The sequence below is a fragment of the Denticeps clupeoides genome, chromosome 3, assembly GCF_900700375.1.
Source record: "Denticeps clupeoides chromosome 3, fDenClu1.1, whole genome shotgun sequence".
NCBI classification, from domain to species: Eukaryota; Metazoa; Chordata; class Actinopteri; order Clupeiformes; family Denticipitidae; genus Denticeps; species Denticeps clupeoides.
Window position 1 is genome coordinate 31,207,564 of NC_041709.1, and position 27,525 is coordinate 31,235,088.

At 38.9% G+C, this 27,525-nt stretch overlaps 3 protein-coding genes across 3 annotated transcripts; all 3 read right to left on the reverse strand.

The window, feature by feature from the left end:
- Window positions 1-668: 668 nt before the first annotated feature.
- On the reverse strand, window positions 669-2,501 carry LOC114785844 (microfibril-associated glycoprotein 4-like). The gene is made up of 6 exons (XM_028972479.1): window positions 2,399-2,501; window positions 2,053-2,088; window positions 1,643-1,852; window positions 1,439-1,535; window positions 1,185-1,352; window positions 669-1,097 (listed from the first exon to the last, which is right to left on the reverse strand). Exons 2-6 carry the CDS (start codon window positions 2,053-2,055, stop codon window positions 796-798), a joined length of 780 nt encoding a protein of 259 aa, XP_028828312.1. The 5' UTR covers window positions 2,056-2,088; window positions 2,399-2,501; the 3' UTR covers window positions 669-795.
- A 4,790-nt stretch (window positions 2,502-7,291) lies between these two features.
- Window positions 7,292-8,949, reverse strand: LOC114785840 (microfibril-associated glycoprotein 4-like). The gene is made up of 6 exons (XM_028972474.1): window positions 8,845-8,949; window positions 8,663-8,696; window positions 8,366-8,578; window positions 8,174-8,270; window positions 7,915-8,082; window positions 7,292-7,833 (listed from the first exon to the last, which is right to left on the reverse strand). Exons 2-6 carry the CDS (start codon window positions 8,666-8,668, stop codon window positions 7,526-7,528), a joined length of 792 nt encoding a protein of 263 aa, XP_028828307.1. The 5' UTR covers window positions 8,669-8,696; window positions 8,845-8,949; the 3' UTR covers window positions 7,292-7,525.
- Window positions 8,950-11,650: 2,701 nt separating this feature from the next.
- Window positions 11,651-13,783, reverse strand: LOC114785842 (microfibril-associated glycoprotein 4-like). Its single transcript, XM_028972475.1, has 6 exons — window positions 13,637-13,783; window positions 13,252-13,284; window positions 12,950-13,156; window positions 12,761-12,857; window positions 12,510-12,677; window positions 11,651-12,276 (listed from the first exon to the last, which is right to left on the reverse strand). The coding sequence occupies exons 2-6, from the start codon at window positions 13,255-13,257 to the stop codon at window positions 11,963-11,965; spliced, it is 792 nt and encodes a 263-aa protein (XP_028828308.1). The 5' UTR covers window positions 13,258-13,284; window positions 13,637-13,783; the 3' UTR covers window positions 11,651-11,962.
- Between the last annotated feature and the right edge of the window lie 13,742 nt (window positions 13,784-27,525).

Sequence of the window (27,525 nt, forward strand, 5' to 3'; positions counted from 1 at the left end):
AAATGGGTATATATTTGTTTTTTGTTAAGTTGCCTAATAATTATGCACAGTAATAGTCACCTGCACACACAGATATCCCCCTAAAATAGCTAAAAATAAAAACTACTTCCAAAAACATTCAGCTTTGATATTAATGCGTTTTTTGGGTTAATTGAGAACATGGATGTTGTTCAAGAATAAAATTATTCCTCACAAATACAACTTGCCTAATAATTCTGCACTCCCTGTAAATTGAATGCATTGTTTCAGTGGGCCTACAGCAGAAATGATTCCTTTGTCACTTTATTCAAATAAACTAGTAGGCTATGCACATTATTTAGAAGATGTTTGTTATAATTTATAGATCTTTGTCCATGTAGCAGCTCAGGCTAACAGCTGACTGATTGTTGTCATTATTTTCATTTGATGCAGTTTAAAAATTATGATTGTTATAGAAATGGCAAATTCTGTTCATTGCCAGTGGTTTCTAGATAGTGAGACAAATTTTCATCAGCATCTGGGCTGATTCCTTCATGTCTATTCTATTCTGTTCTTTTTTTTATTTTGTATTTTTTCGGTAGATCAAGCCACAAAAACGACTTCCATTTTTATTGTAATCATACACGCAAATTATTTATATAAAGAAGCCTATTGTGCAGAAATCAGTCCAAACGTACACAATGCAGATGTTGTGTTCATCATTTTGTAGAAACAAAGTAATCCATATTTTTAGTTTATTGAATATAGTTTTATATGTGAAGAACCTGGACTACAAGGAAGTAAGACCAGGGAGTCTTCAATACACTGAGCATGCAACTAGCCTTCAACCTCTGCCAAAGACAGCCTTTTGATCTTCATGACAAATTTTTTCAGTGAGTAGTTTTGGCCCTTCCATGCAGTCCACAGCATGCCATCTGTCATGGTGTTGGACCCCCATTTGTAGATGCCAGTGGGGCTGGCAGAGAAGCAGCTGTTGTACCAGAAGCCTCCCTCCTGATTTTCGGCACAGTTGTAGTTGTTGTAGTAGTACCAGTAGTAGTACCAGTACGGAGAGTTTAGGTCCTGGTCCTTATCAAAAGTGGAGAAGTTCATCCCATTGTGGTAAGACAGGGAGTCACCTGAGGAGAAGCGATTTATAAGTGAAAACAGCAGTAGCAATGAGACGTTTACATCTTGAGGAACTGTCTGGATTTTTAGACACTCACCTGCTCCTCCATTAGTGAAGCCACTCACATGGAGCTTGTATCCATCCACCTCGGGGTCGACAGAGAATGAGCTGTACTGGGCATAGGCTTTGTTTTTCTCAAAGTCCTCCATTTCCACTTTCAGCTCATACTTTTCACTAAATGTGATCAGGACCATGTTCTGAAGCCCTATGTTCAAAAAGAAAGCACATTGTTAAATGTGAATTGAAATCTTAAGATAAGTTTAATTTAAACATTAGCTCTCAATATCGTACCCAGCCAGAATTCTCCTTCTTTGTTTCCAAACCCATCCTTGTAATCCTGCCAGGGCCTGTAGAAGTTCACTGAGCCATCCATTCTCCTGAGAAGCACCTAGAAAACAAGGAGAGGATGAAGCTGATCGGCCAGTAAAAGTGATTTTGAAGGGAATCAGTCACATTGGCTGGAATTCTGTTCATAATAAAACATCTCGTACTTACAATCCACTGTCCAGAGCTGCTTTCATCTTCAGCACAGGCCATGTCACAGTAGACCTCAATAGGCTTCTCAGGTCCTGCAGGGAAGATGGTGTACACCCCATTTTCTGTGGTTCCGTTGTTGTAGATCTCTTCACAGTCGATTGGGAGTTCATCACAGGTGAGGCCTGGTTGTACCAGCAAAGATAGCAAAGCAGCAAGACACCAGGCAATCTGCAACAAGAAAAAACTAAAATTAATAACACATAATACATTAAAAATGCCAACTCTTTATATTTGGTGTAAAGCTTAAGCTCCAACCAGCACACACACACACAAGAGTTGGCATTTTAAAAGTATTTTTACATTTGTTTTTGCATTTTACATTTAGTTTGTACCATTCAACAATATGAAAAGAATGTGTCTTTAATTACCATTATGAAAATGAGATGCACTCAGTTGTTGAGATGCTGCAGCCAAAAAAAACAAAAAGAAATATAAGAAATATAATATAACTTAAAACAAATAATTAAAAAAAAGAATTTTTTAAAAGATATGTATTACCACATTCACACATTCACATTGCAATCAAGAAGAAAAACAGCAAGCATTTTAATTGTAGTTTGTCAGTAATTCACCATGTTTTTAAGACATTTGAGAAAAGTACCAATGCAATAATGAATTAAATGCAGTAGTGGTCAAGGATATAGAGTTATTATTATTATTATCTCCCTTCTCATCAATAATTAATAATAGAGCACTGAAAGCATGACACTGTACCTTTGTTATACTATTTCCTGTGCTGGAGATCTATCTAGGCTCATACACTTCTCACCTGCTTTTATAGTGTGTGCAAAACAAATCGAGTCAAACGATTGGCTCATGACTAAAAGGAGCCGGTTTTATTAACATGCCATGTTAAACTAGTTGGTCTGCATGCTAGAGATTTGGGTGAATGTCAAGAATGTATCTTAGAGGCATTACTAATAATTGTTGTTGTTTAAACATAACAAAACGTGAGATTTCATCCTGTCCCCAGTTCAAATATTTAACAGTAGAGAGCACTGTGGACATGAAGCAGAAGACAGTGCAAGTCTACTCCCCTCTTACTGTCATGTTTTATATGGAGCTTTATGAAAGTGTCTACTTGCTCAGTGGATAGCTCAGTGATCAGGGAACAGGGAACAGGGATTTGAATATATTTCGTAGAGGGGGATTAGTAAGGGGGGATTAGTAATAACCCAATACACTTGTATTGGGTTATTAACAAAGTGAAAGTGAAGTGATCGTCATTGTGATATACAGCAGCACAGCACACGGTGCACACAGTGAAATGTGTCCTCTGCTTTTAACCATCACCCTTAGTGAGCAGTGGGCAGCCATGACAGGCACTCGGGGAGCAGTGTGTGGGGACGGTGCTTTGCTCAGTGACACCTCGGCGGGTCGGGATTCGAACTGGCAACCTTCTGATTACGGGGCCGCTTCCTTAACCAATAGCCCACCACTGCCCCAGAAAAAATTTTGTTACAGAAAAAAAACTATATAAATATATTATAGTGCCATTATTAGTGATGCTTGTTGGATATAATTAGTAAAACTGATCAAAAGAGGTACCCTCATAGACTCCAGATGAAAAGTGTGTGTCTGTGTGTTCTTAACAAATTATTCATTTCGTGATATTGTTTTGTCATCAGAACAAATTACAGGCAAATTCAATTTAAATGTCACTAAAATCAGATTAAACTGTTGTCTATGAAAAGATGGAACAATGCACGGAACGTATATCCTCACTAATCACTGCGTAAGCATGTGCTTGACAGGCTTGAACACCTTTGAATGAAGCATGTTTTGAAATATCTTAGTGTCATAGCATCGAGTTCCAGTAACACCACAAAGAGAATGCGTTATGCGGAAAGGACACAAACATTTCAAACATTCTGGATTTTTTGGGATAAAAGAATAAGGGTTACAATTAAAAGGCAAATGTTGTACATATGCATTTTTTCTACCTTTTTTTTTTATTTGACATACATTTATTTATCAGTCAATTAAATCTAAAGCAATTTTACAATTTCCATCATATAAATCCCTCATTTTGTTCACAAAAGTCAGATCTGTAAATTCCATAAGATACATTTTAGATACATATACGTGAAAAGTATGTCCTAAAAAGGTTTTCTTTAGCTGTTCAAACATCTAGTATCTAGGAGCCAAGGCAAAGAAGAGTCTAGACGAATGCTTTCCTAGTAGCTTGGGCGATGGTGGTACCAGTTGAGCGGTGCTGGAGGATCGGGGTGATCTGAGGAGTGATTACAGATCTGAGCATAGGCGTAATAGGGCTTAATGGACCTGCAAAAATCAGATCCAGACAATATAATCACATAATTTGGATTAATAAATATATGAATTATCTTGCATGACTGTTTGTTTTCTTTATTCATTTCATTTGTCAGAAAAAATTGCATATTTAGTCACCCTGTTGTTATGAGGAATCAACTGGGATGAGCACCAGTTTAGTTTTGCTGGGGTTGAGTTTCAGGTGATGTGCTCTCATCCAGAATAAGATATCAGGCAGGCAAACAGAGATCTTGGAGGACACGTCTACGTCTGATGACGGAGGAGATTAAGAGATTTGGTATGAAAAAAATACAGCAGAGTACTGAGCCCTAAGGGAAACCAGTAGAGAGATCAGTCTTTCAGATAAGAAATCTAACCACTGTCATGAAGAGGCACTAATTGCTTAAGTAACTTTCATGCTCTTGTAGAAAACAATTCCATTAATTTGGCACCACTATTGCTTTTTTAAATATAATTTGCTGGTCATTTAATCAATCAGAGTTGCAAACTGCCATACTATTAGTACTGCCATTTACTGAATCTAACACAAAGAAACATTTGAGGATTCCTGTGCATCACAAATCTAGACAAGCAAGTTTCATAGAAAGAAAATTAAAAATACAAAAGGGCAATGAACTATATTAACTACACATACTTCACAGGATAATCATAGTAATGGGTATGTGTCATGGTGCTGGCAACAAGCATATGCTCAACTTCACAATACAGGGTTTACTTTTAAAGTTGGAGAACAAAAGAACATTTTTTATATTGTTGGGGCTTACATTGTTTAATCTTAACCATAACTGATCCACATAAGCCTGGAATAAAAACAGAAGAAGCATAACAAACAGTGCAATGCATGATGAAACCTTTGTCTTCTTCCTGTACTTTGAAGATGCGTAATCGTGTTTCAGACGTTGTGAGTTCCTCAAAAGAAGTGCCGAAGAAGGTGAATTGATTCTTCCGTAACCTTTTTACCCTGAACATTTCCTCATGCTATTCTTTATGCACATACATGTTCTAACATTCCCATTTGGTCTTACTTTCATTTTGTTCGCTGCAGTTTTTAACTAAGGTTTCTGATTCAATTGAGATTAAATTGAGGTCATATTAAATTCCATTGCTGGCTGAATTCTCTCATTCTGAAGGGACAGCTGAATTTAAAAAATAATTCAATTATCATCCAATAATTTATGTTGGATGGAGAATGCACATATTTGTATGTTCAATGCTTGAAAATGTAGAATGTAGTACTTACTGAAATGAGTTACAAACATGGCCATCAAACAGAACAGATGGATAAACTTTCCAGGTGAGAGTGAGAAACCATCAGGGTGTTCGAAAGGAACTAAGACTGTTCTAATTGCATTTTATTAATTCATAAATCGACAATCTGCATCTAATCAAATGGGTCTGGGAAATTATATCTGCCTGTTCAGAAGAATGTTGGCAATTCTGAGGCTGTGGAAAAGAAAAGTGGTACAGGTGATTACAGAGGGTTACAAATTCAACAAATTCTTAATTTTGATATCTTAACTATAAATGGATGGTCTTGTTTCACTAGCTTGTTATCACTGCAAGGGCGCAAATGACAAGCTAATGAAAAACAAGACCAAAAATTCAAGAATCATCCACATTGTAAGGTAGACTGTCATGACACAAAAAGACATTTTTTTGCAAATACACACACACACCACTACCACTCAGGAATCAGCTTGGGACAGAAGAAAATTGGAAACGGTGAAAGGGAAGGTCGACTCGCTCATGTGGATCACAACTGAAACACAGTGAAATAGCATACCAAAACCCCAGACTTTAACAGCTAGAATGGATATGTATTGCAGAAATCCATAACTTAATTCTTAGTAGCCAAAATGAACATTTCAGATATCCACAATGAAACTTTTTCTATCCACACTTTCTCTTTCAGACATCCACTATTATTCTTCCTAGGAGATATGACATCACGTTTCCCATTCATGTTCCTAATCATGTCTTGGGCTGTCTATTTCAGACATCCAGAATGAGTATTAGTAAGAAGATTAGTAAGAAGATATCCAGAGTATTCTACCTATCTGCAGTAAGTGGGCAGTGGTGGCCTAGCGGTTAAGGAAGTGGCCTCATAATCAGACAGTTGCCGGTTCGAATCCCGAGCCACTGAGCAAAGCACCGTCTCCACACACTGCTCCCCAGGCTCCTGTAATTGTGTTTAACAATGACAATCAATTCTCTTTAACTTTTTTTAAGGGTAAGTGAAGTGATTGTCATTGTGAAACACTGCAGCACAGCACACGGTAACACAATGAAATGTGTGCTCTGCTTTTAACCACCACCCTTGGTGAGAAGTGGGCAGCCATGAGTTTGCATTCTTATTATTAACATAATGTAAGATGTTGTATGTACAATTGTAACAGCACATTCAAACACACATCATGACTCCCTCCTTGCTTTTATACTCATCATTGCTGGCCGTCTTTCAATGTTCTTTGTCTTTTCAGTAAATCTGTCAACACTTTTCTGACTTTCACATTTCAGTTTTGACTGAAATGTGGAATTTGCTATTGAGCTGTTTTTCTTTCTGGATCTTATCACCATTTGAAGGTGCAATGTCAATTTTGACCTGCTGATGGGAACATCATGGCCTGGTTCAGTGGGTTCAAAGGACAAAGTAGGTTTTAGGGGACGCTACATGCACACACATAGATGCGAGTGCACAGCAGGTTAATGTGTGTTAATTAGTGGTGATGGAAATGTAATATTTATACTATTATTATTTTGTTTCAGGAAACTTTATTTATATTAAATTAAATCTACAACAAAAAAGCCTTTAGGGAAATTTTCATCGTAGCTTAGTTCCCCTGTATATTAAAACATTCTGAGCTGAAATTTGTTATACCAAGTTAAAACAAGTTTTAAAAATTAATTAAACTCAGTGTAAAATCTAAATTCTGCAAATGGATTTTCTATTATTACTACAGTTGAGAAGTGCACAAGATAGTGAACAATTTTTTGATGAGGATTTGTAGATTTTTTTTCAGAGGTTGAATTTGTTCAGGTGACACATGTTGCTGAATGTTCTCTATTATCAGAAGCCTGGTTATTGTTCAGTCACTGGGAACCATTCTTAACAGAGCAGTGCCAATTGCTGCCTAGTTTGTAAGAATATAAAGGGGTTTTGTGCAGTTGCCCTGTGTTCCAAACATGACCACAGAAGAAAATGGCCAACATAAACTGTTCATCCTTGCACAGTAATAGGATACAAATGATCTTTAAAACTCAGAAGAAAATGTGAAGGCATCAGCGTACAGGTAGTGTTCAAAACATTACAAACTATACATTTAAAAGTTTTTATTGGTTACATCACAAAATAATCAACATTAAAAATGAACAAAATGTGGTTTTGTGATATGCATTCACATTAATATTCATTGATTTGTTTAGAAATGCATCAGAAATTATTTGCAACTGAAATAATGATTGTGAATAATGCAGTGAGATTAGCAATGCAGACAGCTGTCTATAGAACAGATTACTGTCTGGGGCCTGTTGGCGAGTCTGTAATTAAACTTATAGTTCATCCAACGACACTCTTTTGATCTTCATAACAATGCTTTTCAGTGAATAGGTTTGGCCCTTCCATGTTGACCAGATCACCCCATTGGTAAGACTGGTGCCTCCCCATTTGTAGATGCCATTGGGGCTGGCAGAGAAGCAGCTGTTGTACCAGAAGCCTCCCTCCTGATTTTCAGCACAGTTGTAGTTGTAGTAGTTGTAGTAGTAGTACCAGTAATAGTACCAGTACTGGTAATACATCAGGTCCTGGTCCTTATCAAACGTTGAGAAATTCATGCTATTGTGGTAGGACAGGGAGTCACCTAAAAAGAATATCGGAATTTATTAACAACATTTCCAGAAGGGAAAAACACTGAGCTGATTGCTTTGTTCAGAAAACCCACCTGCTCCTCCGTTAATGAAGCCGTCCACATGGAGCTTGTAGCCGTCTGTTTCTGGATCCACAGAGAAGGTAGAGTACTTGGCGTAGACCTTGGCATGCTCAAAGTCCTCCATTTCTACCTTTAGTTCATACTTTGCGCTCCATGTAATCAGGAACATGTTTTGGAGTCCTGGATTGAAATAACATTGAAATGTTACAAAGCTCAGATGCCACAAAAAGGCATCTTCATTCCTACTAGCATCCACCAACAAGCATCTCACCCAGCCAGTGTTCTCCATTCTTGTCTCCGAAACCTGCCTTGTATTGATCCCATGGCCGGTAGAAGTTCACTGAGCCATCCATCCTTCTCTGAATTACCTACAAGAGGATTTTGTACTAACTGTTCGTTGGGGGGGCGTTTGCCATGGCAAGCATTAAAATTGAATTGTCCCCATGACCCATTATTAACTTACTGTCCACTGGCCATCAGAACTGCCTGCGTCCTCAGTGCAGCCCATGTCACAGTACACGTCAATTGGTGTGTCAGGGCCTACAGGGTAAATGGTGTAGATCCCATTCTGAGTGGTCCCATTTTTGTAGAGATCTTCACAGTCTACTGGTACGCAGTCCTCATCAGTCGCACAATGCACCAGCATGGGAAGCATGAGCACAAGGGCAAAGAATTTCTGCAGAACATTTGCTCAACATCAGTATGGATATTGACAATATCCATAATTTTTATTAAAGTCTGATGTCAAATGCAGTCTTACCATCATGTTTACCACTTCTGTGACTGATGATAATCTGCAAAAAAAAAAAAAAATTAGGACCAAAAACGTCAACAGTAAGGTATCACTCTTGGAGTAACTCAATACTTTCATCTATGACAGAAAAAACACATTCTTAATTGCCTGACAACCTCAGTTTTAAATATAATACAAGATGTGGATACCTTCGTAATGTTTCTTCACCACGAAACTGTATGGCATTGTCTTTCTTATTTATAGGTGAAGCTCAATACGGAACAAGGGAAGAATTTGACTTGGGTGTGGTTTTCCGAGAAGAAGGCTTTTTGAAGAACAAAATACCTAACATGTCCATGAAATGAGGAAGTTATATCTAAAGATAATAATAATAAGAAGAAGAATTCTGTCACGTTTGCCAGTCACTGGCAGCAATTGTTGTGTAATTATCAATAAATAAATGTATATATGTTTTTGCCTCACTTAGTAAGCCAGCAGTGAGATATTATGATTAAACAGGTTTGAAACTACAACTTAGTGCAGGTTTAACTTTAATCCCACTACTACTAAAAAAACTATGAAAAAAGTCAATTTTTATTTGAAATAATAATTATCTGCTTTGTATTTTACATTACAAATAATCTTCCATTTGCAACAACTGCAGCATAGTAGATATTACTCATTCTAGATCTTGATGTTTTGAGTTAATACTAAAAATCAATGAAGCTTTTAAAGCAACAGACTTGCATTAATGAACATAGAATTTCACAGGAATTTCTAATTGTCCTCTCTACATGTATTAATTCTTTAATTAAAAGACATTTCCAGCTACCAGAGTCATTGAACTACATAAACATGGTTTGGACTGTATTTATTTGATGTAATTTGATTTATTTGCACTGTATTTATTTGAAGTAATTAAATAATGGTTTTCTATTATAAACAAATAAATTTTTAAAAGACTGTAAACCTGAGAAGAACATATAATCCCCTTTAACTGGGTGCTTGTCAAACAGTGAAATTTGATATTGTCTGACTCCATTTTCACAGCTGTATCCTGTTACAAAACAACTGTTTTATTTGGTCTGTCTTCATGATAACTTCATGAACTATCACAGACTGACTGTTACGAACATTTGCATTTGATGTGATTGAAGTGTCTTAAATAACAACCTGAATAAACTTTCATCCCAGGGCAAAACAATGATCAGATGTGATAAAATATGTAATAGTTCTTTGATAACAGGTCGTTAAAAATAACATAATATAAATATCTTCTGAGCTATAAATTTTTCCCTGATAGCATATAATGTGACATTACGTGATGCAAATTGGGCTAAGATTTTGCTGAAGGAACTTGTATGTGCATGACTATATTTTAAATAAAAAATATGCAATAGTATTAAATTATTAACATGAATAAATAAAATGAAATATTTATACAAAGGTCTACATGTATTAGTGTTGACAAAAATCTAATTTAAATGTTTTCATAAATACTTCAGGAAGATTAAAGGAAAACAAGTACATTCATATAAATCTATCCAGATGAATTTGTTAAAATTTCCACATCAATTATTTGTTTTTAGCAAATGTTTAATTTCTGATCATTTTCTGTAAGAGGGAACATCCCAATTGCACCAACAACATTCTAGCGACAGCATTCTCTGGCTCAACTCTCTGGCTCATTTCTGGGAAGTCTGATACACAAAGCATTCTTTTAGATAAAGATGCTTTGTTTCTCCCAGATGCTTTGTTTCTGCAGATGCACATGATTGTTCTTTTTTTTTTTTTTTTTTTTTACGAGCACTGGCAGCTGAACAATGATCTGCATCTCTGATGACTGATCTGTTAGGAACACCAAATTCTAAATCTAGTTCTATTAAAAAAATCTACTGTATTTAAATTGTATTTTGAATTTATTTTCTATATTATGAAAAGGCGGTTGTGGCGTTGCATCATTAAGAGCAGAACTCGTTCATGAATTTTACCCACACGTACACTAAGGTAAGGACTTTGGCACTTCCTTTCTTCACGATTACAACTCCTCACTGTCTAATGGGTGTCAGGCTTGTCTTGTCTTATTGGCTTCTTGTTTAAACGCGCCTGATCTGCAGTACTACAGAGTCGTCTTCCCGTTTACTTCTTCCTCTGTGTTCATTTAGGCAGATTATTTGGGGTTCTTCACATGTTCGTGTCTACAGGCTTGTGCTCCACTCTCAGGGTTCCCCTAGAGCATTGAGGTCACCCAGTGATCTGGTATAGGACTTGAGCAAGACTGGGATTAAGTTGTGGACTTGTCTACTGCAAGGAGCCAGAAATGACACAAGGCAGAGCATTTGTTCATTTGTATACAATTCTCCCTGATTCAGTTGTGACAGGAAAAGCACTTTTTCTCACACCAGCAAATGTCAATGCCAGCGCTGACAATTAGTAACTGAGGAGATCTGTGCAGTGGATTTCCTCTAAAATCCCCCCAGCTACAGTCACCATGAAACAATAAAAAGCTTTCTTCTCATCAGGCACACCCAGATGCCTACTCAGTGTCAGGATTGGCATCAGCTGGAGACATCACCTGTAGCCAATCCAGACAGGAGGATAAGAGGACCCGGGGCTCCGCCCTTCATGACTCCGACATTTTCGTGAACTCGTTTGTGAGCTTGACCTTCTTTGTGGACCTGACAACCATTTGAGTTCTGGCAATCACCACACGCCTGCGGGCTAGTTTTTGTTTCTCCCCTTTAGCTCCCGTTTTCGGCCCTCGCGCCGTTTTCTTTTGCGTTTGTAAATAAATCCTTGTTCCCAGAATGTCACGTCTCGGCGCTTCCTTCCCCCATCAGCTCGCCGATGTGACACTCAGACTAAAATTTTATTATTAAAGAAGAACTATTTGTTGGAACTGTGAAAAATAAGAAACGTACTGTAAACTAGCTAATTTTCATTTGGTGTTTGTCTGTACTCTGGTCAGCATGATTGTACCTCACTTCATTGGTCATACTTGGAAGACACAGGACCTTTGTCTAGGTGTAGTTTATTGCATAGATCACTGTTCCATTTTACACAATGCATAGTATATCTGTTGATTACAAGACCCAAGAGAGCAGGTACTCAGACTCAGATTATTTGAGACTTTTATTGATTGGTTTCAGTTATTTGTTTTTAGAATATATAACAATGAATTGAATTAAATAAGCTCTTATATTCTTGCAGAACTAGTTGATTGAGTAAAACCATTAATTTTCTCCAAATTGACTCGATATATCAGCATATATATTGTCATTAAACTTAACTGGAAAGTAATCATGATCAAGTTAGAAGAATGTGTAATTATTCTTCAATTTCAGACAAAGACACTCTTTTGATCTTCATGACCATCTTTTTCAGAGAGTAATTGTTCCCTTTCCAGGTTGACCAGATCACTCCATTTGATTCAGTGTTGGCTCCCCATTTGTAGACACCATTGGGGCTAGCAGTGAAGCAATTTTGATACCAAAACCCTCCCTCCTGAAGTTCTGCACAGTTGTTGTTGTAGCCGTAGTAGTAATAGTTGTAGTAGTTATACCAGTAGTAGTAGGTGCTCATGTCCTGGTCATTGTCGAATGTTGAGAAATTCATTCCATTGTGAAAGTACAGAGAATCACCTGAAACAAGAGTGTAAGAGTGGGATAATGATTCTTCCCAATGATGTTAATGTAACAACGCTTTCCAAATTAGTTATTTATAACCAATAATCACAAGGAGACACCAGTGGCTTAGCCCCAGGGGTGACAAGTCCAAAGCCAACTGATTGTATCAGGAAGGCATCTGCTGTGGCAACTCCCAATGGGAGAAGCCAAAGGGAAACAACACCCATTGCTGAGCTCATTGGTCTCACCTGCTCCTCCATTAATGAAGCCATCCGCATGGAGCTTGTAGCCATTTGTCTCTGAATCAACAGAGAAGGACGAGTACTGGGCATAAACCTTAGAATGTTCAAAGTCCTCCATGTCCACTTTTAGTTCATACTTTGCGCTCCAGGTGATCAGGAACATGTTTTCAAGTCCTACGGAAAGGTAATAGAATATGTTTCAGTAATACACTTGTAAAAGTATCCAACAAATGCAAATACCCAACTGATCATCTCACCCAACCAGTATTCTCCTTCCAGGTCTCCGAAGCCATCCTTGTAATCATTCCAGGGTCTGTAGAAGTTTACTGTGCCATTCATTCTCCGCTGAATCACCTAAAAGATCACAATGATGATGAAAGTCTATTAAGTTGTGTTTATAAGAATCTAGGAGCGCAATAAAGCTGCCTTCTAACAAAAAGACTTACCATCCAGTGGCCATCAAAAGTGCTTTCATCCGCTGGACAACCCATGTCACAGTACACCTGAATAGGAGCGTCTAATCCTACAGGATAGATGGTGTAGACCCCACTACTTGTGGAGCCATTGTTATAGACATCGTCACAATCGATGGGCAAATGCACATGGCAGAGGAGAGGGCTCACAAGTGCAAGGAAACAGAAGCCCAAGAAGATCTGAAGTAAACAGAATAACAAGAAATTCACAGCTGTAATGACATAATTTACAACACAGCATGTTCTGTACTGCTGATACAAAAGAACAGACTTACTGCCATGGTGATGATTACAGATTAAATTCTTTGCTGAAAAAGAAATATCATTATTCCATTATTATGTATTAGATCTGTATTAAAACATGTTCTGTTTGTGTTTTCTTCAATTTCTTGAGGTATGAATATTTTGCAGTATATTGAATTATCATCTTATCTACTGGGCAATTGTTATTCAAGACACTTTACTCAAGACATATTAAATATTGTTAGACTAGTACAAAATGAAACTGAAAGTAATTTGATTTGAGCTGAGAACCATTACAAAGCAAAACTGATGAGTTTGTTAACATGTATGTTGAATATATGTTGTATTCATCTGTTGTGTCAGTTCCCAGGTAATATCTGAAGATACGGTCATTTGAAAAGATTTGCAGTATCTTACCTTGCAGGAGCTGGTGGTTGTGTGTAGGGTGTGTTGGTGTCAGGAGGCAACAATGCCTCTTTTAAATGGCTGCATGAAATAAGTTTCAGAGGAGTCCGATCAAGCTGGTCCAACTGCATAGTGCTGCATAATAGAACAATCCCTGCAGCTTTGAAAATGCATTGCTGGGAGTTGTCTTTCCAAGAATGTATTACAATGTTTTGTACAATCTTTATAGATTTACCGGAGGGCATGAGGCTTAACGCAGCACAAACACTGGTCTTGTTCATCTGTATTTCCAGATATTCATTTTGTCATTCACAGTGTTGACATTTGCAATGCATGATGACACAAAATCTTGCAAGTATCTTTAAAAGACAACTCCAGGACTCACATAATTTTTCTCTCTCTGTATCACTGCGATGGATGAGGTTCTCAGTCCCATTTTACATGCATGTAGATAGATTTAGATGTCAGCTGCTGAAGATGGACATGGACATGACATTAGCACTGCATCAAATAAGCATTTAAGTATGTAAGTGTTAAAGGGACTGTGTCACGTTCTTACCCTGAGCTAGGGGTCTTAGAAACACAACCAAACAAAGCATACAAACAGTGCATTTTAACAGTGAGCTAACAGGTACAATAAACAGCAGACTCAGCACAGCTAACCAACATTAAAACAGCCTATAGGAAGGAATGTTCCAGCGGCAGTGTTGGGGAGTAACGAAATAAATGTACCGTTGTTACGTATTTAGAATACAAAATATGAGCAACTGTATTTCATTACAGTTACAATTTTAATGAGTGATAATCACAATACAGTTACTTAAATGGATTACTCGGTGGTCTGATCCGCGCCCTCACCGCCCCAGGACACGCGTGCGACCAGGATGACAAAAGCCATCTGCCCGTTCCAGAGCAAGCACTAGTGTGCGTAACACTGCGCGTAATAGTGGCAAACATTTCCGCCAAATGTTCCATTTTCTCCAAGTACAGTATGACTGCGAGGAATAATTAATTCATGCATTTTTATAATCGTAAGTTTCGATTCTGTGTGTATGTGTGTTTTTTACTGGTTGCTGTGACGTGGAGAGTTTCACTCTTAAGTCAACAGTGAGCAGCAACGTGCTTTTGGCTGTAAAATGTGTTAGATATGTGCCATCTGTCCAAGAGGCTCATCTCCTTAACACAGAACCTTATAATGATACCAGCACCACTGTACATGCCTCATTTACGGCATTTATCAGACACCCCCTATCCAGAGCGACTTACAATCAGTAGTTACAGGGACAGTCGCCCTGGAGCAACTTAGGGTTAAGTGTCCTGCTCAGGGACACAATGGTTGTAAGTGGGGTTTGAACCTGGGTCTTCTGGTTCATAGGCGAGTGTGTTACCCACTAGGCTACTACCACCAATATAAGCCAGAAGATGATGATGACAACTTCTTCAGTTTTCAGAGTCAGCGGGTGACCTGTTCTACAGCGGAGGATCAGGTGCAGAGGTGTCTTCAAGACCCAAAAAACACACTATACCTCATTAAAGGCATATCCAGTGATCAGAGCCCTCTTCTACGACTCCAGTTGAACGTCTCTTTAGCCATGGAGGACTTTTTTTTCACCCCACATCGTGACCGCATGACAGACAAACACATTGAACAGGTGCTCTTGCTGCGTTACAACCGCCTTTACTGGAATGTAGACTAGGTAGCTAGGTTGCTGAAAATATCTTGGTATTGTTCACTGAAAAGTGTGGTAGTAGCCTAGTGGGTAACACACTCGCCTATGAACCAGAAGACCCGGGTTCAAATCCCACTTACTACCATTGTGTCCCTGAGCAAGACACTTAACCCTAAGTTGCTCCAGGGAGACTGTCCCTGTAAATACTGATTGTAAGTCGCTCTGGATAAGGGCGTCTGATAAATTCCGTAAATGTAAAAAAGGCTCGTAACCTCATTATTTTGTAAACTTAGTGTTTTTTTTTTGCAAGCATTAGAAAATCAACACCTCATTTGTTTACGGCAATTGTTAGCCAATTATTGTATTTTTAGAGGGGGATTTAAATTTTTCAACCAAAGAGTTCAGCACTGACACCTTAGATGGTTCTTGTTGTATGCCTAGTTATATCTGTTGGCAAGGTTTAAAGTGCATTTTGTCATTGTCACATCAAGTTTGAATATCTGATTTGTATTGAAGGATCTTTAGTATTTTGAAATTATTTGTGGAAGAATAATATTGTCAGTAAATGCCAAAAAAGTATATTTTTAATTTTTGAGAATTGTTTTATATATTACCTTTTTTGTCCTAATCAGGAAGAGGGTAATTGAAAATGCTGTTTTTATTTCCTTGTGCAAGGCTACTTTTTATTTTAACTAAGTGATGGAATATGTTGGTGACCATAACAGTAAATCCTTTTCAATGGCATATTTTTTGTTTCTCTAAATACTCTTCTACTTTGAGCTTTATAAATTAAGAAATGGTCAAGGAAAAACAGGGCTTTTTTATTATCTGTGATTGCTACACAGATAATAAAAAAGTAGTTGTAAAAAGCATGACAATATATTAAGTAATCCAAAATATTCCGAATATGTTACTCACATTAAGTAACTTAACGGAATACATTACAAACTACATTTTGGGGCATGTATTCTGTTGTGGAATACATTTTAAAAGTAACCTTCCCAACACAGTCCAGCGGGGATAACTCAGAAAGACGCATAAGTTAACAAAAAGGGTTCATAAAGCTAACACATGCTAACAACAAAGGGGTCTATCACACAAAGCAACAAGACACACGAATGACACACAATGGGTGGGATTTGTATTTGTACCAAAATGTAGTGGAGACTATTGAGTCTTTATTATTTACATTTATGTAGCTCATTAGATGTAAAAAAAAAAAAAAAAAAAGGTTCTGTTTACATTTGGGAAAACGTTTGGAAATCTACAAGAAGAATTCTTCACCTGCCACAAAGCTAAATGTTGCAAAATATTTTCTTGGAGACCCCTGGTGATGTTTAATCAACATTTTCTTTGAGGTGGTATGGATTTTGAAATTACAAACATCCTGTGACATTCTTACACTTCCACAATAACAAGTCCACTCTTTTCATTTTAAAAATCCTTTTACAGACAGATTAACTGGTCATAATCAACAAGTAAAACTGAATGCCTTGGATGATGTTTGTTTTTTTTGTATCAACTGAAAGTGGACAGAGGAAAAACAGGCTGCAGAATAACACAATGGAGCTATTCATTCTTTTAGAAGTACGTGTTACCTCTCTCTATAGAGGTGAATGTTCTTTGAATTGGATTGTTTCTCTTCAACCATGTCCATTCCACTATACAGACTAAATTGTTGGTACCCTTCAGTAAATGAAAGAAAAACTAACAATGGTCACAGAAATAACTTTGATCTGATAAAAGTAATACTAGATAGAAATTCTATTAATGTTAACTAATGAAAGTCAGACATTGCTTTTCAACCATGCTTCAACAAAATTATTTAAAAAATATACTCATGGCCTGGACAAAAGTGATGGCACCCCCAGGAAAGACTGAAAATAATGTACTCAAAGGGACATGTTAATTCAACGTGTGTCCACTTTTCTGAATGGTAACAAAAGAGCCCAGAAAACTTCTAAGGAGATCCGAGGCGAACTTCATGCTCAAGGAACATTGTCAGATCGCACCATCCGTCATTGATTGAGTCAAAATGGACTACATGGGAGACACAAATCATAAAAAAGCCAGACTAGAATATGCCAAAGTACATGTTGACAAGCCACAAAGATCATGTTCACGGGCTGATCGCAGAGACGGGACATCTTGCAAATGGGATTTATTAAACACAAATAAAACAGCACAAGGGCGAAAAACAGGGGAAACAAAGGGGAGAACAAAAACCAACCCACAGCCGTGTGGTTCATACACCAGGTTCATACACCAAACACACAAAGGTAGGGGAAGTAACCACATAAATGTCTCAGGGTTGTTCTGCTGCCCAATAGGTTCTTGTAACAGGGCTCCAGCCATGTACGCCAAATCAGCCACATCTGTCCATGGCTGGAGCCCTGCTGTCAAGCTGATTGGTGCCAGCTGTGTCCCCAGCTGCACTCAGCCATGACACAAAGCTTCTGGGGTAATGTCCTTTGGACAGATGAGAAAAAAATTGAACTTTTTGCCAAGGCACATCAGGTCTATGTACACAGATTGGAAAATTAAGCATGTCAAGAAAATAACTCTGTTATGTTCTGGGGCTGCTTTGCTGCACCTGGCATAGGGTGTCTTGAATCTGTGCAGGGTACAATGAAATATCAAGGGATTCTAGAGAGAAATGTGCTTGGTTTCAGTCACATGTCATGGGTCTTGCAACAGGACAATGACCCAAAACACACAGCTAAAAGCACCCAATAGTGGGTGCTATTCTAAAGTTGCCTTCTATGAGCCCTGACCTCAATCCTATTGAGCATCTTTGGAATGAGCTGAAACATGCCGTCTGGAAAAGGCGCCCTTCAAACCTGAAACAACTCAAGCAGTTTGCTCATGAGGAGTGAACCAAAATACCTGCTGGGAATTGCAGAAATCTCATTGGCAGTTACAGGAAACATTTGATTGCACAACTTTTTGAGGCAATCACTGCAAAAAAATAGCAATTTTTTTAAACCAGCAGTGTTAATAATGCTGGATATTCTTTTTCATGAATAAATTAAATTAAACTTGATGAAAAAATTCAAAAGACATGACCTTGGTGTTCTCAATGGCAGCTACGGTCACACCCAACTCAATGCTATTTAAAGAAAGATCTTGTGATACTCAAGATCAGACACAGAAAACGGCTGTTTAAATGAATCAGTTTTGAATGAATGAATCAGGTCATTATAAATTCACTTGTGGCTGCATTACAGGAAACACTAATTTCCCAGCAGCGGTGTAGGAGTTTATGATCATTTGTGTTATTGCATTTTGGCACAATAGTTCTGAAGGAACGATGTCTTGATTCACTGCCTATTGTGTAGATGGTTGGAATAATTGTAAAAAAAACACCTTCTTGACTACCTCCTTTTACCACCTGTCATTTACTGAAATTAATATCTTGCCAATATCTTAATTGAATCAGACTCACTGCTGGACATTCTTGTAAGCATTATCAGTAGAACAGATCAGACTTATAATTGCCCAATTTAAAGGTTGACCTTTCCATGACTGTATGCTGATCTTGTGAATATTGTGTGTTACCCACAAGGCTACTACCACCCTTCTTGCATCGCATTGAGCATGGGCATGGGCATTGAGTTGCATTCCAGAAACTTTGGGTCCAATGTTGCTTTTTATTATATCCAACAAAAGCATTGGTAGTATCAGCAAAGGCGCAACGATAGTAAGAGAACATGGTATGACAGTTTAACCTTTTGGTGCTCATGGAAATGCGTTCTACTCAACATCAACAGCAGAATGCTCTGCACTTTATAATACTGAGGGATATTTAGTACACCAGTTTTTTTTATCACTGGTAATGTAATAGTATTGGATCACTAGGGGAGGTGCCCATCATCCACGTCAGTCATAGTACTTAAACATTCAACCAATGTACAAATAGTGAGAAATAATAATTAAAGGACAAAGAACTAAAGTTCAGCTCAAAATCCTGCATGTTTGCATGTGAACGTGTCTGTATGTAGCAGCCTTGTGACAGTGTAATTAAATTGTTTAAACCAAAAGACACATTCAAGCTCAGCTATTTCTACTTTTATTTTGCTTTGTTTGCTTTGTTGAAATGCAGCTGCTACGAACAGCTTTAGTCATAATGTGATTTAGAGAAACAGAAAAGAAGAAAGCCTGACAAGAAAGCAGAACAGAAAAGAAGAAAGCCTGACATAATTTGCAAGCATAGAATAAAAGCTTTGTATTGCAATAATTGGTATTCATTTTCTAAGGATAACATGTGAATGATGAGTTGCAGCAGGTCAACACAGTGCACTCTCAGACTTCATGGGTGTGTCTCTGACTTACATGCAATTGCAAATGGTAAAAGGTTATGATTTATTGCTCATGTTTAATTACACTTTTTGAAGAGAAAGTCATAGTTATACAGTCTCTTCACCCATAACATTATGACCACAGAATGGAATTACCTGTCCACTATAGAGACCAGTACTATTGCAGCTCAAAGAAATTTGAATATGGTGAAAAGGCTTTTAACATTTATTTCAAAACAGGTAAACCTTTAATCCTTCTGCCATAATAAGAACTGTCTACAAAAATACTAATATCTTGCTAGGGTGGTAGTGGCCTAGTGGGTAACACACATTAATTCAAACCATTGACAGTTTAAATGAATGATTAGCCCACATTAGCTGAAATAAATACTATACTATTTTGAATTTGGTTTGTTTTATTGATTCTTTAATCAGTGTAACTGATTAGTTTATCAGTTTAGTGACACACTTCAGTTAATGAACATAACAGGACTAATTGTTGCTAATAAAGATCTTCTCTGTACTTGTATGCATATATTCCATCGTTAACTGACACCTCCAGGTACCATGTTGTCATTTACAACATGAAAGATGTCTGGACTGGGGTGGTGAATGTCGTTTCTACTAACTAATTATTGAAATTCATTTTTACAGGTCTACTGTTTCTGGCATTTCAGGAGGTGTTCTGTTCAAGTTAATTCTCCTATAGATTCATTTGATTGTCTCAGCAGCATATTTGAACTGAAAATTATTTTCATCTTTGTATGTGTACTTTTTTTTAAACAGTACACCTTCCAGAACTACAGTTAAACACGTTATTATTATACACATCATGCTACACATTTGCACATCATGCAAAAAATCCATGCACCACTCATTTCTTTTGGTTTTTAGTACTTCCATCCACCAACTATATCTATATCTATATCATTCAAAAGAACAGTTGAGAGATTTAGCCCTGTGAGATTGTGTTTAAGCAGCATCAAGTGTTGTGTCATCATTGTCTTACTCAGGTGGTCAATCAGTGATAGTTCGGGTTCCCCTGAGGTGTGAATTAGTGGCAGGGCTTAGGGATTTATAGTGAAGGTCACAAAGCAACAGCCGTCAATCCAAACCTTGTATCTTTCCTTCATCCTCCATCTTAGCCTGTTACTTCACAGCAATAATGTGTCTGAAACCTATTCCAGTAACTATCTCTTACAGGCTTAGGAAAATATACACATGCTGCAGAGGCTCTATTACCAGCAACCTCATCTACTTGTTCTCAAACAAGTGTGGTAGGTTGGCTCTGGAACTGCCAATCTGCTGTTATAAAAGCTGACTTCATCTCTGGCCTCACTACTGTCCACTCCCTAGACTTCCTGCTGCCCTCTCTTCTGCCTACACATACTTCTGCCTACAACCATCCTCTGCTAATTTGTATAGGGCCAGTGGTGGCCTAGCGGTTAAGGAAGTGGCCCTGTAATCAGAAGGTTACTGGTTCGAATCCCGATCCGCCAAGGTGCCACCGAGGTGCCACTGAGCAAAGCACCGTACCCACACACTGCTCCCCGGGCGCCTGTCATGGCTGCCCACTGCTCACTCCGGGTGATGGGATAAATTTCACTGTGTGCACCGTGTGCTGTGCTGCTGTGTATCACATGTGACAATCACTTTCACTTTCTCCCACACTCCTAGAAAATCCGGGAGAGGAGGGGGTACTGGCCTTTTAATATCATGAAAATTGTTCCTTCACACCACTGCTTCTCCCACATCTTAACATCTCTTTGTTTCCATGCAGTCTCAGTTTCTTCTCTTGTCACTCCAGGGTCAGTTGGGACATTTATTGATGAATTGAAAACTCTTCTCAGAATTTTTTCCTCAGGCACCCCCCTAACTCTCCTCATTGACTTCAACCTTTCACTAGCCAAACTCCAATCGTCTTGCCTTCTTCCCCTTCTCCACTCTTTTTTCTTGACCAACAGCAACATCTCTCCCACACACAAATAAGGGAATATCCTGGACCTGGTCTTCAGTCACCCATCTCCAACTTCCAACTTTCTTCCACTCCACTTTCACATCTCTGACAACCACTTCCTGACCTTCACACTTACTCTTCCTACATGATCCATGACTGTCCCCCATCCTTCCTTCATTCGACACAACCTTCTCACTGTCTCACCTTCATCTGTATCTTCCTGCATTCTTTCACATCACCCAACCTCTGATTCATTCTTCTCCTACTAGAGACAGCCACTAACTCTTTCCTCACCTCACTTTTCCTTTCTATGGATCACCACTGTCCTCTATCTTCTAAACCCAAAAAGACTTCTCCCCCTGCGCCCTGGCTCTCTGATACATTATGTAGCAATCCCAGAATTTTCCCAAATTCTTCACAGGGAAGATTGAACAAATCTGCAAGACATTCTCCACCACAAATCCTACTCTGCCCTCTACAACTTCTACAACTGCTCCAAATCAGTTTTCTAAGCTCACATCAGATGAAATCATTCAGATCAAATCTACAGACAATCCAGCCACCTGTCCACTAGATCCAATCCCTTCCACAATGCTCCAAACCATCTCTCCTTACCTCATCCCTTTCATTTCTTATATCATGAACAGCTCAATCACATCCGGCCATGTACCATCTGCCTTTAAAACAGCCAGGGTTCATCCAATCCTAAAGAAAGTCACAGCTGATCATACAGATTTCAACAATTACCGACCAGTTTCTCTCCATTTCTTTCTAAAATCCTTGAGCGGTGTGTCTACAATCAGTTATCACTTCATCTCTCACAGAACAACCTCCTGGATCCTAACCAGGCTGGCTTCAGAACAGCTCATTCTACTAAGATGGCCCTTCTGGCTGTTTCTGAGAAGCTACATGTGGCCAGATTGGCAAAACATTCATCTGGACTTATTTTCCTTGACCTCTCTTTTGACATAGTTAACCACAAGACTCTTTTGTCTATCCTGAAGGAATTTGGGGATCAGCATGGCAGTTGTTTGCTTCCTACCTTGATGAGCGATCTTACCAAGTGACTTGGAAAGCATCCATCTCTGCCTCATGTAGACTCTACACTGGCATCCCTCAAGGCTCAGTACTCGCCTTCTTTTTCTCCCTCTACACAAGATCACTTGGTGAGGTTATTTCCTCACATGGGTTATTCTACCACTGCTATGCCGACAACACACCTCATCTTCTCTTTTCCTCCCTCAGATCTACATGCTGCTTCCAAAATCTCTGCATGTCTGACTGACATCTCATCTTGGATGACTGGTTCAGTCCTTATTAATCTCATAACTGGATTATTGTTACTCCCTTCTACCTGGTCTACCTCTATGTACCATCCGATCTCTACAACTAATACAAAATGCAGCAGAACGACTGATCTTCAACCTTCCCAAATTCTCCCACACCACCCCTCTGCTATGTCCCCTCCACTGGCTCCCAGTAGCTGCACGCATCAGATTCACAATACTGATGCTGGCCTACAAAGCCAAACATGGAGTAGCACCATCCTACCTCACAGCCCTTATTGGTCCTAGTGAACCAGATTAGATCACTTCATCGATGGTAACATGAAAGCATGTTGGAAGTCACTCTGGATAAGGGAGTCGGCCAAATGCATTAACACTAGAACTCCCAGAGAGGGGCCATTTGGTCCTATCCCCCTAGCTCTACCAGAGAGGGGCCATTTTGGCCCGGTTGTTTTTAACTAATATCCTTAATCACATGTGAACGGTTGCCTTTGTTCTGCAAATGTGGCAATTTGCAGGCCATCAGTTCATAGACAGACATGTCTTAATCTGCTTCCATCTTGCAGCCATGCTCAACTGTACATTGTTTTATAGTGTGAAGGATATCACACACACTATACTATCACACTATGACTAATCAAAAACAAGAAGCTCTGCAAGCAATTTTTGACAGTTCTTCTGACTTCTTCTGTTGGCTCTCCATCACATGTATATGTTTCTAATTGGCTGTGAGGGAGCGGCCTCACTACTTCTACTTCAACCCACACTGTGCCATCAATTGCCGTCTCATACTAATAATAATAATAATAAAGTGACGTTATTGTCACATGTGATACACAGCACACGGTGCACACAGTGAAATGTGTCCTCTGCATTTAACCCATCACCCTGAGTGAGCAGTGGGCAGCCATGACAGGCACCCGGGGAGCAGTGTGTGGGGACAGTGCTTTGCTCAGTGGCACCTTGGCAGATCGGGATTCAAACTGGCAACCTTCAGATTACGGGCTGCTTCCTTAACCGCTAGGCCACCACCGCCCCTTCAAAGCTATCAGGAGTGTGGTCTGCAGTACTAGGTCTGCAGCCGACCTTTCTTCGGAGGAGGAGTTCTACTCTCTAACCAGGAACACATCTCCTCACCTGAAGACATGTCAGAGTCTGAACTCTCTTGCAAGTGAATGGATACTTCCCCGCCATCCGAGTCACAGGAGTCCATGTTTTGCAGCAGAGCCAAAGCCTCGGCAGCAGCCTCGGCATCTCTTGGCAACTCTGCGGCTTGATCGTACCCGTAACCATACCACACCCATGAATGAAGTACTTTAGCACTAGATTTACAGAGTTTTAATTTTCTGGTGAGAGTCCCGAGGTGTTTGTCATTAACTGTTTTTTTACAACAGTGGGCCAGTAGCTGTATTTTACAACATGCTGGACCTGGTGGTGGCAAATTGTTCTGTACAAGGTATGTACAGGGTGGGAAGGCAAAAGAAGATTCTGAGTATTCTTGCCAAGGATCTCCATTGCCGATTTATGCAACAAAAACGCAATGGAGACAGAGAGGAAGGCTGCTACTGTGCCAGGACTTGTATGGACAACTCAGTGACAGGTACAAGAGACCTGCAACAGAAATTGCAGCAGGTTTACCTGTGCAAAGTGTTACAACTCACTTGCAGGATGATGGTCACTGGGTCTGCAAATGCTGCAAAGTTTTAAATAAATTTTTTTGTAAATAAAACAGACTTGTGAGTCTGTATATTTGTGAATGTGTGTCTTTCATATTTGCAGGTCAGTCAGTGTGTGGTATATTTTGTATAGACATGTCAGACTTTTGTGACGCTTTCCATGTCATACACAGAGGTTTGGCCTGCCTTGGATATGAGCTATTCTGAGTAAAAAATGCAAATGTGCCACAACTTCTGTAGGAGTGGGTTTGGATAGATAACAAACTGAGTTTGAACCATCATGTTGCTGCGATCTCCAGATCCTGCAGGTTCACTCTCTACAACATTCGCAAGATTCGGCCTTTTCTCTCACAACAGGCTACGCAGCTCCTCGTCCAGGCAATGGTAATCTCCAAACTCGACTACTGTAACTCTCTCCTGGCTGGAGCCTCTGCAGTCACCATAAAACCACTCCAGATGGTCCAAAATATGGCAGCCCGCCTCATCTTCAATCAGCCAAAATACACCCATGTTACACCTCTCCTTACCTCCCTCCACTGGCTCCCGGTAGCTGCTCGCATTGAGTTCAAATCCTTGATGCTTGCCTACAGGGCTGTAAATGGAACTGCGCCCTCCTACATCAACACACTACTACCTAGATACACTCCTACACGCTCTCTCAGATCGGCAAACGAAAGGAGACTAAAAATTCCTTCTTCACGGGGTCTCCGATTCCAATCATGTCTGTTCTCCGTTGTTGTCCCTGGCTGGTGGAACAACCTGCCCTCCTCCACACGACTAGCCGAGACTATCACCACTTTTAAGAAGAAGGTGAAAACCCTCTTATTCCAAAAATATTACAGACAAATTTAACACATACACATGCATACACATTTAACAAACAAATACAAAATGTATAAATACATTATAATTTTTCTTAGTCTAGCACCCAACACTCTCCGAGCATGTTCTTCAATGACAAGTCTAAGCCTTATCAGGGCTCTTAGTTTGTATACTTGATATTCTATAGAAATCGAACGAGAATTGCTGGTGTCTTCCCATTGTAAGTCGCTTTGGATAAAAGCGTCTGCCAAATAAAGTAAAGAGAGGAAATCAAGTCATTCAAGTTATTAATCAAGTCAACTTTGATTGTTATCAAATTAGAGATTGGCAAGAGCAAATGTTCTTGCCTTAGCCAACATGAAATATGTGTTAACCTTGTAATGCTCTGTAAACCTTTGTGTTCAGAATGGGTGAATGAAATGAAAGTAAATGCTGTAAATGTAAAATGTAAATGCTGTAAATGAAAGTAGCCTAGTGGGTAACACACTCGCCTGTGAACCCACTTACTACCATTGTGTCCCTGAGAGAGACACTTAACCCTAAGTTGCTCCAGGGGGACTGTCCCTGTAACTACTGCTTGTAAGTCGCTCTGGATAAGGGCGTCTGATAAATGCTGTAAATGTAAATGTAAATGTTCTTCAAAGGTTTCTTGCCCTTTCCCCCTTTCCCCTTCATATTGAATTTTAGTGAAGAGCCTTTAATCAAGGTGAATGATATATGTAGAAACTGCATCAATCAAAATAAAGGCTTTATGACGTGTGACAATTGACGGTACAAAAACAAGCCTCTGCTATATTTGAAAAGCATATTGTGTGGTCAGAGCGAATAGTAGATTAAGAGAGAATGTTAATAATATTATTGTGATATTACTAATAAAATTGTAATATTAAGCCTTTCTCTCCCTCTCGCTCAGTGTACTCATTCTGCCAATAGATCAAATTATACCATCCCAGGGAAATGGGAATGTATATCTTCCATCTGTCACTGCATCTTCACCAAAGAAACATTCATTTAGAAATGATCAAATGACAAATTTTAACAGATTAGGGCAGCATTACAAGATAAATAATAAATCTGAAATTATTAGGGGTGCATCTGTACTACTGAATTTCAAAGTGTTTTGACTCACCATACCTTGGCCTGTCATAGGTGGAGCTGGTAAGATCACTGTGCCGGGATCTGTCATCATACCTCTAGTCATCAGTATGGCATGTTTTGTCAGGGGCACGTTAACTTTTCACATTGGCTAACCTTTTTACAGATGAGTTCTTTATAATATTTTATTTATAGTTTTAACATTATATATATAAATAATAATAATAATAAAAAAGGAAAAATAGGAAGGCTGCCAGACAACTTTACACAAGAAGAAAAAAAAGAAATAATGAACTTACACTGTTGTTTAAATAAAGTACATGTGTGAACCTGCAACCTGCTTCATACTCAAGGTCACGCATCAAGGTTCATGATGCATATGGAATGATTTTGCATTGTTTTAGAAATTGTCTCCATATTATCTCAAATTTGTTCTGTTCCTTAGATTGTAGTCTTTCCATTTGTTTAACGAGCAGCATTTCGCTGAGCCAATGAGCAAAGGGTGGGTGGAGTAGCTGACTTCCAGGTTAGCAGAATAAGCTTCTTGGCCACCACCATCCCTACAGTCAGGGCGACGTGTGTGTTGCGTGGTAAATCCATGGTCTCTGCTGAACACCCAGGGATGGCCAGATTGTCACATGGTTCAATGTCTCTGGAGTAGGCTCTTGACAGTTGTTTAAAAATAGCTGACCAAAAATTTTACAAGTTAGGACAAAAGCAGAAAAGATGTGCCAATGAACCCTCACAGATGGAAAGATACGGTACAGCTTTGTTTTTGATTAATGTAATCTATGCAGCACCTTGTACTGAATTAACCTGCAACGAGAATTACTAGAGCAACTATGAATCTTCAACAGTGACTCCTCCCAAAGATCTGGTGATATTTCAAATCTCTGGTCCAAGATACTCAAAAAGAATCTGAACAAACCGTATTCCTGAAAGAGCCCACAAACCTCGATATTAACTGCTTAGAGTCAGGAGGCCGCAGGAGGTTCTCAAGAAAAGGATGGGTGGGAGATACGAAATTAAAATGTTTGAAATTTTCCTTAACATAGTGCCTGACTTGTATGTAGTGAAAAAAGTGAGAGTTTGGAAGA